At 49.8% G+C, this 14,280-nt stretch overlaps 1 protein-coding gene across 4 annotated transcripts in view; it reads right to left on the bottom strand.

Annotated features, from left to right (window-relative positions):
* EXOC6B (exocyst complex component 6B) overlaps positions 1-14,280 on the bottom strand; it is a 299,395-nt gene that overhangs the window by 87,983 nt on the left and 197,132 nt on the right. For 2 of the 4 annotated variants that reach the window (XM_064712101.1, XM_064712103.1), the window contains one exon: positions 9,802-9,831. The exons of the other annotated variants lie outside the window; for them this stretch is intronic. In XM_064712101.1, the coding sequence (XP_064568171.1) occupies positions 9,802-9,831 (30 nt within the window). The remainder of the gene's footprint in view (positions 1-9,801; positions 9,832-14,280) is intronic. 4 annotated transcript variants of the gene reach the window in all.

Below are 14,280 nucleotides of genomic sequence, written 5' to 3'. Positions count from 1 at the left end.
TTCACAAATCCCATCAAAACCTGGATTTGCACTGGGAAGAATGGGTATCATAGGTGAAAGCTGGCAGATCTCCATAGCCAAGATGCCCAAACCTCTCCTTGGTCCAACTTCAATCAAACAAAGCCATTCCAAGGGTGTTATCCCAGCAAAATCCACAGATTTATTGTTCTGTGGCTCATTCCTGGCAATGAATCCCTCTGTCCATGGCTCCTGATGGAACCTCGGAGTTGCCATGACACCTTTTAAGGTGACGCTGCCCTCTGTGCCACCAGGATCCCTCTGGACACACGGGAAGGATCCAGAAGGTTCCCTCCTGTGGCTCAAGGTGACCCAGGATCCCTCTGGGCACCCGAGAAGAATCCAGAAGGTTCCCTGTGGATCAAGGTGCCACTGCCCTCCCTGTCCATCAGGATCCCTCTGGACACACAGAGGGTTCTCTGTGGCCACTCCAAGCACTGAACGGGAGGAGCCAAGCTCCAAAGCTCTCCCAGAGATGCAGCCAAGGGGCTCCTACCAGAACACACCACCCCAGCATCACTAAGGCTGGAAAAGCCCTCCAGGATCACCAAGTCCAATCTGTGACCGAGCCACACCTCGTCCCCACCCTGAGCACTGAGTGCCACATCCAGGTGGCACCTCCAGGCTTTGGGACTCATCCTGGGCAATCCCAAAGCCCAATGTCCATCCTGCTTGAGGAGATCAGCCACGAAATCCTCTCTTTCCATGCAGATCCCATCCCTGGGCAGCCAGGGAAGGCTCTGGGCTCCCAGGGGCAGCCCTGGTGGGGAAGGGCCGCGTGCGCAGGGGCTCCGGAGCCGGCCCCGCTGCCGGGAGCAGCGTTTGTTTAGACACGGCCAATCTGTTCCCAATTAGGGAGAGGAAACGCCAAGAGGCTGCCTTGTTAATTAAGGAACTGGCTATCAAAGGACTCATTAAGAGCTACTGAAATGGAATGGTTGTTCAAATAAATACCCATTAATCTTAACGTGCAATCAGGAACGGTGCTGCCAGTCCCCGCCACCCTGCAGGAGCGCCTCTGGCTGCCAGGGAATCGTGGAGTGGGTTGGGTTGGACCCCAAAGATCACCCAGGTCCACCCTGGAACACCTCCCACTATCCCAGGGTGTTCCAAGCCCTGTCCTTGGGCTCTTCCAGGGGTCCAGGGGCAGCCACAGCTTCCCTTCACCTGTTGGTGCCTCCTGCACCTCCCCTGGCCCAACCAGGTGGGATGCGGTCCCAGAAATCCAAACCCAACTCCTGCTGTAGCAGGAGAACCCTCCCAGCGACCCTCCGAGGAATTAACACAGCATTTCCACAGAAAACAAAGCCTGACAGGCTCCAAGTGCTCTCAGAATTTCCAATTATTTTTTTTAGCTACCAGCAGAATTCCTTCTTCACCCGCAACAAGCATCGGGATTGATGCGATTAAGGATATTTAGACATGCAAAATCCAGGGACTTCAGACAGCACAAAAGCAGGCCAAAAAATGGGAATCCTTTGGTATTAAATGTACAATTTTCTATAAACACCACAAGTTGTCCCCGTAATTTCAACACTGAATTTCCTGACTTTCCCAATCCATAAGGCAGCACTGGGATGTTTTGCAGAGGATGGAAACGTGATGGGGAAATAATGAGCAATTGTTTGGTAGCACAAACCCCAGGATAATCCCAGTGGATCCTCTCTCTGTGGCCACAGATGGAGACTTCAGACCCTGCAGACCTCCCAGGGCTCATCTCCTGCTCCAGAAGCCTCTGGATCCCCTGGCTGCCTCAAATCCCCCTAAACTGGGGGAAAATTCAGTAAATCAGCTCTAGAAATTTTTCCTGCCTTGCCTGTCCTGTCCTGATTTGCCTTTTTTTTTTTAACAACAGTTCTGCACTCACTGAAGGTGACAGAAAAACCCCAAACCATCACCCAAAAGCACAAACGCTTCCCAAAATGTCAAAACAAATGAACGGCGAGTACCCGTAATTTTAAAAAATATTTTTAAGAGGTTTATAAAAATAAACTTTAATTAATTGCCCAAAGGTCAATTTTCAGCTGGACCAAGTGGGGGTTTTTTGTGGAGATTTTTGGTTGGATTTTTTTTTCTGGTTTGTTTTGGGTGTTTTCAGCTTTGTTTTAGTTTAAAAAACCACACAAAACCAAACAAAATCCCTACCAAAAAAAAACCAAAAAAGACAGTCAAAAAGCTGTGGAGCTGCACTCAAGATCCTGCAAAGAAATGGCTTCTCCAGGACAAAGAGGTCCAAAGGAATGAGAAGAGGCCCAAGCAAGGACACCACAAGCCCCAGTGATGTCAATGTCACCCCAAGCTTGGTGGCCTCCAGAGATGTCCCCTCAAGGCTGGAGCTCAGCTCAATCACCCCCATGGCCACACCAACCTCCATGGCTCCATCCCACACAAACCCTGCAGGTACCAAGAAAACTTTCAATTAATTGATTCTATTTATTCAGCTTTGCAGCAGACTCATTAAGAACAAATCCCTTTTTTGTTCCTTTTTTTTTTTTTTTTTTTTTTAATGGAAGGAGGAGAGGAGCAGAGCAATTCCTGGTTTCCATCTGTGGGTCAGGTTCTGTCACTCCGCGTTGACGTGACACACGTGGGACACGAGGGGTGGCTGACGTGGTGTGGCCACCAACGGGCCCTGAGTGACTTCAGCCACTGGCAGACCTGGATTTGATCCCTGGCTCCGTGGAGCCATCCCAGGAGGTGAACACTGGAGCCACTGTGTGGATTTATGGAGCTGGAAAAAGGGGCCGGAGCCAAGTTAGGAGGTGACGTTCACGCGGGTTTGGGATTTGCCAAGGAAAAGAAGAAGGAGGGAAACCTTCCAGGCAAGGCTGGCCTGTGGGTCAGGGCTCCTGGGCACATGGGAATGGCTGCTGGAGGAAGGGATATTCCTCAGACTTGGATCACTGGGATGCTCCTCAGCCTTTGATCCATGGAAAACTCCTCAGCCTTGGACAACGAGATACTGCTCAGCTTTGGATCAATAGGATGTTCCTCAGTCTTGGATCCATGGAATACTCTCCAGCCTTGCATCAATAGGATGGTCATCAGCCTTGGACCCATGGGATGCTCCTCAACTTTGGACCAATTGGATGATCCTCATCCTTGGACCAATGCGATGTTCCTCAATTTTGGATCCATGGGATGCTCCTCAGCCTTGGACCAATGAGATGCTGCTCAGCCTTGGATCCATGAGATACTCCTCAACTTTGGACCAAGGGGATGTTCCTCAGCCTTGGATCCATGGGATGCTCCACAACTTTGGATCAATGGGATGTTCCTCAGTCTTGGATCCATGGGATGCTTCTCAGCCTTGGATCCTTGGGATACTCCAACCCTTGGACCAATGGACCTTGGAGCTCCTGATGACTCAAGAAAAGAGGTGATGTCTGCATATACATTTGTTTGGGAAGGCGTTTTGGATTCCATCCACACTGGGACACATGGAATGGCCAATGTCCCTGTCACCATGACAGCAGCGTCCCTTCCAACAGCCCCAGCATCCACTCCCAGCCAGGACAGGCATCCATGATTTCCCAGGAATGGGGGAGCCTTCTGCCCAGGAGCTGCCATTCCAGAAGTGATCCAACAATCCAGAGTTTTGTTTGTTTGGGAGGAGGATGGATGCTCTGGGACAGATGAACCTTGGGTCATGGAAGAATCCTTGGTGCCATCAACAAATCACCAGATTTCAACAGAGTTTCACCACTGGAGCTTTTCCTGAGTAAAACTGGGATTTTGGCCTTGGCTTTGACCACCCCTATCTCAGTTCAGCAGACATGAATGTCCCCCCATGGAAGATCTCAGGTTCACCATGGAAAACCTACAGAGAGCAGCACCAATTAACCCAATTCCAAGTAGAATTTGTCTCCTGCAAAGACCAACTCATCTGGAAATCTCCAAAGAGCCAAAAAGTGGAGCAGCTCCAACCAACCTGGAAGGCCCTGCCTGACCCAGGATCTCTCCCAAGTTCCCATGGAAGCTGAGTCCCTTTTAGTGGTTGCATTCCAGAGGTGTGGAAAAACCTCCACAACGTGTCCTTTGCCAGAGGCAAACACTTCCCACCTTGATGAAATTCTGGGAAAACGGGATCCAGCAACAGGACCAACAAATGGCAGAGCTGAGCTCCCACCAGAAGCTCAGGGACAACCAGACAAACAACAGAATAAAAAGGAAAAGGGGGAAGAAAAGAGAAAAGCAAACCCAGCAATTATCCTCACCACACCAAAAATAAACCAGCCACTGCAGCCCGATACAAATCCCTGACATTCCAACAAAAGAGGAGGAAAACTTTGGCTGTGCCCAAGATGCCCAAGGTCAACAGCTGGAAGTATTTTGGCTGGAGCTGGGGGAAGCTCAGGGAAGAGGGAAATCACACTGGGGGTGATGGTCACAAGCAGCTCCCGCAGACAGGGCTGAAAGGGGCTTTTATTAAAAATATTTAATGCTGTTTTATTCGGTTTGGGGCTTTTTTGGGATCTTTAGTAATTTGTGGAGTAGCCAGCTCCACATGGAAAGGTTTTTCCTCTGAAGGAATCAAGAGGTCTTGGAATCAAGAGAAGCCTGAGATGGAGAAGCAAAAACACCCAACAGCAAAAGCACAACTCAAGGAGGTTGGAACCACGGGAAATTGTGGGATTTGGGATATCAAACACTTTGGGATACGAGCAGGCACAAGAACACACAATTTGTCACTGTGCCAGAGCCAACGAGTGACTTCTGCTTAATGATTTTCGTTAAATAGGAAAATAAATTAACAGAAGGAGGGGCAGGGGGAAAGGAAGGGAAGGTTCCGGGAAGGGAAGGGAAGTTCTGGGAAGGGAAGGTTTGGGAAGGTTTGGGAAGGGAAGGTTAGGGAAGGTTAGGGAAGGTAAGGGAAGGTTTGGGAAGGTTTGGGAAGGTTTGGGAAGGTTTGGGAAGGGAAGGAAGGAAGGGAAGGAAGGAAGGGAAGGGAAGGGAAGGGAAGGGAAGGGAAGGGAAGGGAAGGGAAGGGAAGGGAAGGGAAGGGAAGGGAAGGGAAGGGAAGGGAAGGGAAGGGAAGGGAAGGGAAGGGAAGGACCTCGGGATGCAGATGGCGCAGCCAAACACAGGGCAGCTCCTCTGGAGCCCTAAAGAGCCCAGTGTGGACAGAGATCTCCTCTGGGAGCTCCAGGGGTTGCAGCAAAGCTGGGAAGCTGCTGGGGAAAATTTGGATATGTAAACATGCAAAAATCCAAGGAAACAGAACATTCCACAATCTCCGTCTTTTTCCTTGTTCAACACCCAAACGCAGGGCAGGATATTTTTAATTAAAGGGTTTTTTGGGAGTCAGGAACATGCAAATGGTTGGGTGCAGAGCCTGGATCACCTAAAATGAGCTGGAGCATCCAGCTGCTCTCCAGGCTCCTGCAATGCTGCAGGATCTCTCCAAGGACCTGCACACCAGTCATGGGTGGGAAAGATTCCTGCCAGTCCAGGTTTGTGGTGGGACATCATCCCACCCTGAGAAACTCCAGGAAATACTCTAGGAATTACAGCCTTTATCCTGGTTTGCCACTGAGTTTACCTGCAGGCACTCAGTAACCACAGAACCACCTAATCCCAAATGTCGCACCAGGCTGGAAGCTGAGACTGGATTCAAAATCACAGAATCCTGGAATGGTTCGGGTGGGAAGAGACATTAAATCCCATCCATTCCCACCTTGCCCTGGGCAGGACACTTCCCACTATCCCAGGTGGATCCAAGCCCCAGTGTCCAACCTGGCCTTGGACACTTGCAGGGATCCAGAGGACAGCCACAGCAAATCTGGGAATTCCATTCCAGGGCCTCACCACCCTCACAGGGAAGAATTCCTTCCCGATATTCCATGTAAATCTCCCCAAAGCCAAAAAGGTAGACATGGAACATGAAGTAGCCTTCATTTTTTTGGTCCTATTCGTGTCTCTCTCCTGGTCCCTGTGCCCGGGATCCGAGACTTTCCCAGATCCTTGATGGAAAGCACAGCCGTGGCCCGGCCGCGATCGGAGCGCGCGGCTCCAAACTGGAACGAACGAGACCAAAAAAAAAAAAACTAAAAAAAAAAAAATATGGACATATTTCATCCTCCTCTTTTGTGGGTTTTATTTTCTTTTGTATTCGCTTTGGGAATAACATTCTTTCCATTGGGAAGAGCCTGATTTTCCATTAAATACAAAGCAGCTGCCATCTTGGAAACAAAAAGCTGATTAAATACAGATTCTTTTTTTCATTTTTTCCCCTCACTTATGAAGAGCAAGAGCCACGTTTGTTTCTGCTGATTTATCGGGGCAAAGCTGCCAATTACGGCAGCAGGAAAACTTAAAGAGAGGGACTTGAATCGCTCCATCCTCCCGAAATAATTTTGTAATTACAATTCGATGACGGAGAAAAAAAAAAGGAAAGATCCAGAAGTTTGGAGCGCTGGTCTTCCCTCTGGGATGGCGACCCCAGGGGTTCCTCACCCTCTGCACACACGGGGATGCTCCAGATCCCCCATTTACGCAGATTCCCACCCTTTGGGATGCTGGGGGAAGGCTCGGCACACCGGGGTGACGCGCGGGGCCCGGAGGAGACGCAACCACTGCCCCACTGCGGCCCAGATGTTGAACAGACTGGAAAAAAGGATGAGCTCCAAGGAAAAATCCCAACCCACCCACTCCATTGCTGCTCCATGAGCCAGCAAAGCTCGGTCCAAGAGGTCTTTCCAAGCAGAGACGAGTGACCAACAGGAGTGGCGTCCGAACCTTCAGCTCATTTTTGTCTTTTCCCAAAATCTGAATCATAGCTAAAATTTCCATTTCTAAATTGAGGTGTTAGAGCTAAAACCAGGCAGAAGATGGATGAAACAGAGAAATGTAGGAATTAGTAACTGGTTTTCAATTAATCCATCAGGTTCTCCTGATTCCTTGCCCTTCATGAAACCCAAAAAAACCTCCAGAGGATGATGAGAATTCCATAGGGATCTGCACTTTGAGAAGTTTTTCCTGCTCCTGCCATTTCATCTACACCAAGCTGTAAGATCCGGGGAAAACATTTGTGCAAAGGGACCCTGTGATGGTCACAAAAACATCTTCACCCACGCTGGTGGCATCAGCCATGGCTGGTGGCTCCATCCAAGCACCCAACTTCTCTGTGCACCCTCAGCTCGAGCGTCCCCTGCACAGGGACCCCCCAAAGGTTTGGGCTCCTCCAGGGCAGCTGGGGCTCCTCCCATGGATAGGTTAAGGAAGGTGTGGAGATCTTTGGAAACTGCTCATGGACGTCCCTTTCCACATTCCCAACTTGGAAGAGCAGTGGGTGAAGCAAGAGGAAAGCAGGAAATTGCAAATCCTGCGATTTCCCCTAAATTTCCTAAAGGGTAGAAGAATCCCAACCCAAACTTTATCTCCTGGTAGGATTTTTGGAAGGTCCAGGCTGAGGCTCTGGAGCAGGAAGGAGAAGGCACATTTGGATTCCACACACACCAGGGCTGGAATTTTGGCTGCCAGATTCCCTGTGCCACACATTCCTTATGGATGGAGGTGCAGGCAAGAGAAAGCATCCAGCACCTTCCTCAATCCTGGTTTGGAAAACAAAATTCCAAGCCAACCATGCTGAGGTGACTTCACAGAGGGAAAAATACCTATGGAAGCACACCCAGGTTTAAAGGATTTATGGCCTTGGGCATTTTGGCTTCCATTAATTTTCCAATCGCTGAAAGCAGACAAGGAAACCTTGGAATTCCAGATAACCTGGCTTAGCTAGACCCGAGTTTACAGAGCTCCTGAGTTAATCAGGGGTCAGTCAGCCTGCCCCATCCAGCACTACCAAATCCATGGGATTTGGACACTTTGCTCCTTGCTTTAAAGCACCACCAGGTCCTGTTTTGACCGCTCAATCCTGACAAATATCTGGGATTCTAGGGGCACTTGGGAAACCAGGAATGGGCTGCTCCAGCCACGAGTCCATCCTCTCCCCTTCAAGGCATCCCTGCTTTACAGGAATTTTGCTGAACATTCATTCAGGCCATGTAATCCCCTAAAAGACCTGCATCACCTCTGGAGTGGAAAGCCCCAGACACGGAAGATTCTGGATGCTGCTCATGCCCTGTCCATGTCCACATCCCGCTTGTTTTACCTTTTAAACTTCCAGGATTAGCCACAACAACTTCCCACCAGACAAATTTACTCTGCTAAAACTCCTCCTTTGTCCTGCTACTTTGCACGATCCCATTTTTATTTTTCCCCCTCTTCCGTGATTTATTCCCGCCAATTAATCCCAACAAGGCAGAGAACAGAAAATTAGGAGGGATAAAAGGAAGGAAAAACTGGGATTTGTTGCCGTTAAGAACAAGCCTGACTAAGAGCAGTCTGGCAAAGCCCCTCCATATAAAGGGATTACTCCATCCCTGACCCTTTCCAGGGGAGCCCCAGGTATTATTTTCCATTGATTTACCTTAATGAAAGTAATGCCCCCCTCTCCATAGGAAGCTGACTCCAGAGCTGTCTAGGCACTGGATCCAATTAAAGAAATAAATACATCTGGCTTCTAAACAGCTCCAAGCCTGGAAAAGCCAGGGGGAAAAGGGCTTTTTGCATCTCTCCCTCTTGGGCTACGCCCTGAGGACAGCACGGAGGATGCCTGACATCCAAAACCGCTCCTGGAATCCCCTGGCTGCAGGGAATGCCTGGAGCATCCCGGCTTTGATGGGAGCCAGCCTGGGATTGCTTTAACGAGGCTCCCTCTCTCCAGGAGCTGCTGTTGATTTGAGGCCTCAGTGTTGACTTAGAAACCCCCCTAGGTGCCTGGAGCCTGCAAATAGTCCAGGCTTAGTCAGGCTCGGTTTCCAGGGAAAGGGGCACAAGCATCCCGCTGGAGCAGGGAATATCGGTCAGGATTCCCATGAAGAGCAGGGAATAAAGGCTGGAAAGCAGAAGCAGGGTCCAGGCTCTGAGTGTGACAACCCCACAGAATTCCCAGGTGGGTTTTGCTCCCGTGGGCCTGGGTTTGCAGCCGTGGGAATAGAGGAAACAAGGTGGCTGCAGAGCACTTTGTTTGCCGTCCATCCCTGGAAATGCCGCGGGCTTTCCTCCTGCACATGGAACAAGCAGAGATGACAACAATCACAGGGGGTTGCTGAACCAGAAGGAAGGTCTGAAAAGTCTCCTTGGCTTTACTTTGGTGCTAATTTGGCCAAATCCAAACTGGGAGATGGCACGTGTCAAGATTCCACATTATTTTCTGGAGAAAACCGTGGAATCCCAGAGTGGTTTGGGATGGAAGGGACCTTAAAGATGATCCAGTTCCACTCCCTGCTGTGGCAGGGACACCTTTCACCATCCATCCCAGGCTGCTCCAAGTCCCATCCAGCCTGAGGCCAGGCTTAGTGGTCCAATCCTCAAACCAGGAGGAATTTCCAGCTGGAATCCCCATGGGGAATTTCTCCGAACAAGGAACACGGATTTTACAAACATCTTTTCTCTTTGGAGCAGAGTGTGAGAATCTCATCCAGGTTTCCCTAACATCAGGCATTCGCCCTAATTCCCTGCAGATTCAGGTACTCCAGGGTGATAAAAGGAGCCACTTCAATGCACTAAAATCAACAATTTGGTGACCCCTTGGGAAGGAAACCCTTTCCTTTGGTCTCTGATTTATCCCAGAATTATGTATCCCATCGATCCCAACTTTCAATCCATCTTTTCCTTTCCCCCAGGCTGACACAAGGGATCTTTTCTGGTTCAGCTGCCCCCTGAGCCTGGAGGTGTGAGCAGAGCAGAGCCAAGGCGCAGGACACAGCGTCCGGTACTCACCGACATGGTGGAGTGGACATCCACCTGCCCCTACAGAGGACAACACAGCAGGTCAGGGTCAAAGGCAGAACAGAGCAACAGGACAAAGGCAGAAAGGAGCCCAAAGGCCACCAGAGGTGCCCACAACCTCCCCAATACTCCAACAGCAGCTCTGACATCAGCAAAGGATTGGGAAAGAAAATGGGAGCTCCTGGGAGGAGGAGGAAGAGGAGGAGAACAAAGTACCACAAGAGCAGTTTTGGTGTCATTCTGTCACAGATTCCTGGAATGGGTCGGGTTGGAAGGGACCTCAAAGAGCATCCTGATTCAAACATCTCTCGCTATCCCAGTGTGCTCCAAGCCCCAGCGTCCAACCTGGCCTTGGGCATGCCAGGGATCCAGGGGCAGCCACAGCAAATCTGGGAATTCCAGCCCAGCCCCTGCCCACCCTCCCAGCCAGCAATTCCTTGCCAAGATCCCAGCCCAATCTCCCCTTTCCCAGTGGAAGCCATTCCCTGGCTCCTGTCCCTCCTCTCCTTGTCCCTCTCCAGCTCTCCTGTCTGCTCTGCACGTCCCCATCCCTGTTCCTCAGCAATCCCACCTGCAAGAGGTGATGGATGCCAAACCCTGGGATCAGCTCCAGCAGGGCTTGCTCAGCTCTTCCAAAGGCCAGGGGAGTTATTTAAGCACAGACTGGACTTGTGCAAACCCAGAGGTGACTCTGGTGCTCCTGAGATGTTTTCCTGATGGTTATTTTCCACTTGGGTCCCTCCCAAGGCGGCTGAGGCTGTGGTTGGTGCAAAGTTCATGGCATTTCGCTTCCATGCACAGGGCCTTGGCTTATAAATATTCCAGAGGGATTTGACTTTTCAAATAAAAACACAGGCAATCGTTCTCTTTGGAAAGAAAATAAACACTTGCAAAGCTCTTTCTACCAGAGCAAGAGCTGCCGGGGCCGTTCGTTTGCGAGGGGGAAGAGATGCCAAGAGAAGGCAAAAAACCATCACAGCTCCAGCTGAAATCTGTGCCTGCCATCTGGCAAAAATAAGCAGAAAAGGGGAAAAAAAAATAGGGGAAAAAAAAATTCCCTCTGCAGAGGGTTCACACTGAAGTGCTCAGCGGCAGAGGTTGGATTTGTTGGATCGCTGAAAGATTGCTTCCCCTTCCCAGGTCAGCCTCACCTCTTGACCTGCCCTGATTCCCTTCCAAAGGAGGTTATCGAGATACAAGACTAACAGAGGATTAAAGGAAACTGAAAATAAAAACAAAACACCCCCCCCTTCCCCCAGCCCTGCTCCCCTCCCCCAAGAAAACATCCTTGCTTTGTTAACCTGACAGTTCAGGGGAGGTGTTGACACAACCCTCCATCTCTGAGGAGCTTAATGTCAACAAATCAGTGTGTTTGGAGTAGCCCTGTCAATGCCATTTACATTAACTTGTCCAACAAGAAATAAAAACAACAATCAGCCATCAAAGACAAAAGGCTTTTTCAGTCATTCTTTGCAAAGTCTTAGGCTGGAAATGTTCATTTTTGGAGGCCGTGGCCCTTCGCTTGCTGAAAACCAGAAACCACCTTTTTTTGGTTTTCTTTTTCTTAAGGCCTAAAATACTTTTTGTACTAAAATATTTTTTTTTTTACCCTTAAAAAAAGAGGTTTTTCTTTTAAAGGAGACCCGAGCATCCCATATTAATGAGCTCCACAGCAGCAGCAGCAGGAACCGACTCTCCCTGGTTAACGCAGGAAGAGGGCGGCCTCGGGAGCCAAATGTTAATTATGCTTTGATTCCCATCAGCGTTTTATTTGCTCGGAGACATTTTTGGGCACTTAGTGGAGCATTCTGGAATTGTGGCTCCAAACCACCATGACCGTTTCATGCAGCACTGGCATGCACCAAAACCCCGGGAAGTTCTCTGTGAACTTTTCCTGCCCCCCGGCACACGCTGTCCCCACGGCACTGGTGAGGGCTCAGCATCCCCCAGAAAACTGCAACGTGCAAATAAATTCCAGGAATTCCCAAAATCAAGTGGTTTTCATCATCTCCCACAATGCCTACTCCAAAGGAAAAAAAAACTGGGATTGCAAGGCCTGGAAAAAGTGGAGGCTCTTTAGGGCGCTGCACCAGCCCGGATTTTGGCATTATTTTGGGGTTTTTTTGCCAGATCACCACAGAAGTGGTCGAGGCCTCATCTCTGGAAAAATCCAAGGCCATGGCTCTGGACAGCTTGATCCAGTTGAAGATGTCTCCCAGAAAATAGCAATGTGCAAATAAATCCCAGCAATTCCCAGTTTCCATCATCTCCCACAATCCCTACTCCAAAGGAAAAATTAAGAACTCAAATTCCTGCTTGAGCTCCAGAGAAAATGGAGACCCTTTAGGTTATGAGCCAGCATTTTGAGACTCAAATTCCTGCTTGAGCTTCAGAGAAAATGGAGACCCTTCAGCTTATGAATTAGGATTTTGGGCTGGGCCAGTTTTGCTGCTTGAACAAGGTGCCCACAGAGGTGGCGGAGGCCTCACCCTGGAAAAATCCAATGCAATGGCCTTGGACAGCTTGATCCAGTTGAAGATCTCCCCCAGAGAAGTACAACATGCAAATAAATCCCAGGAATTCCCAAAATCAAGTGGTTTCCATCATCCCCCACAATGCCTACCCCAAAGGAAAAATTTGGGGCTGACATTCCTGCTTGAGGCCTAGAAAAAGAGACTAAAAAAGAGACTTTAGGCCAATCCACCAGCCAGGATTTTGGGCTGGGTTATTTTTGCTGGTTGCCCAGGGAAATGGGGGGAGCTCACCCTTGGAAAGATCCAAGGCCATGGCTCTGGAGAACCTGATGCAGTTGAAGATGTCCCTGCTTACTGCAGGGGCTTGGAGCAGGTGACCTTCAAGGGGCCCTCCCAACCCAAACAGTTCAACACAAAAATTCTGGGATTCCCAAGAAACACAAGAAAAATTCAGCCTGAAGAGGGAAACATAAACCCTAATCCTGAATCCCAGCTCAGATTCCTTTCAGCTCCTCTTCAGTCCCTCTCCAAAGCTGAGTCTCAAGGACCTTCCAGGGCCACTTCAGCTGCCCTGGGACCAGCTGGAGCCGTGACCCCACTGAGGTTTTCCTGCAGCTCCGTTGGGACAATGGGATTACTCAGCCCTGTCACGGTGCATTTCTGCAGCCTCAGGACTTTGGGCTCCGTTTTTTTCCCCTGATGGGGTTTTTTGGAGGTGGAATTTTAGCCCAGGAACTCTGACATGCCCGGGCTGAGGTTCCCTGATGGGCAGGTGGAGGTGTCATTGCAGCTGGGACAAAAGACAGGGAGAGCAAGAAATCTGCATCTTCCAACACCAGGGGAACACTTTTCACTTGGCCAAAATCCCAGAAATTCTGCAGGAATCAGCTCTGGAAGATGGGGGCATTGCCAAACCAGGCAGGAGAACAGGAATGGGAGGTGTGGCTCACAGGAATGGAGGTGCTCCAAGGACACCTCACCCCAGGATGGGGCACAGTCCTGGACCTACTGGCAGTGTGGATATCCTGGATTTTATGGGATTAGGCTAAAAACTCATCTCAAACAAGGCAGCAGCTCCTCTCAGACCCCAAAACTGTCATGCTTTATTTCCTATCACTGATGGATTGGGATGGGTTTGGATCAGCTCCATCTTGTCCCCAGAACCCTGAATTTCCTCCTAGAGCTGGAATTCACCCTTTTGGGAATGTTCCTTCACCCCTTTCGCTCTTTCCATCCCCAGCTGATGCTCATCTCACATTTTTGGTGCTTTAACAAACATCTCCATCATTTTTTTCATGGCTTTGGACAACACCTTTATCTCCTGCACTTCAGCAGCAAAGCCCAGGAACTTCAGTGTGCTCCTAAATCAGCCACTGTAAAAATTCCCTGAACCCTACAAGGATAAAAATCATTGACACCAAAGGATGTGGAGGCCTTTGGGATGCAGCCTGGTCCTTCCTGGCTTGCTCTCACCCACAATTTGGGTGATCCATCAGCAACATAAGGGAAAAAACTCCAATCAATATTAAAAAATCCCAAACCTGCAGCTCCCACAAAGCTTTGACCCAGACCTGATGCTCCCAAACCAGGCTGAGGTGCCTCCCATGTCTCCCCAGGCTTTGGGGAGGCTCTGGAGCTCAGGGGCTGCCCAGCAAACTCAACTTCTTCTCAGCTGGGGCTTTTCTAACCCAGCTCTGCAAGACAAAAGGCTGCCTCGATCTGTCCTGGTGCTTTTTAGACCAATTCAAGTCCTCCCAGCCTCCAAACCAACCCTGACTGGCTCCAAAAGGAAACATTAATATTTAAGGAAGATAAATCACTGCTGGCCCACCTCATAAATCACTGTGGGCATCCCCCCCCCAGCTCATCTCTGCTTCTTCATGCTCTGCTGCAGAGACCAATCTCCCTGTCAAGTTCCATTACTGGCTCCTGAGGATCCCCAGCGTGATGGGCGGAAGCCTCCAGGTGCTAAACCAACCCACTGCTCCTTTCTTTT

Source organism: Zonotrichia leucophrys, chromosome 4 (genome assembly GCF_028769735.1).
Source record: "Zonotrichia leucophrys gambelii isolate GWCS_2022_RI chromosome 4, RI_Zleu_2.0, whole genome shotgun sequence".
In the NCBI taxonomy this organism is placed as follows: domain Eukaryota; kingdom Metazoa; phylum Chordata; class Aves; order Passeriformes; family Passerellidae; genus Zonotrichia; species Zonotrichia leucophrys.
Note: the sequence above shows the minus strand (reverse complement) of the source record. Positions and strands in the feature narration are given on the sequence as shown.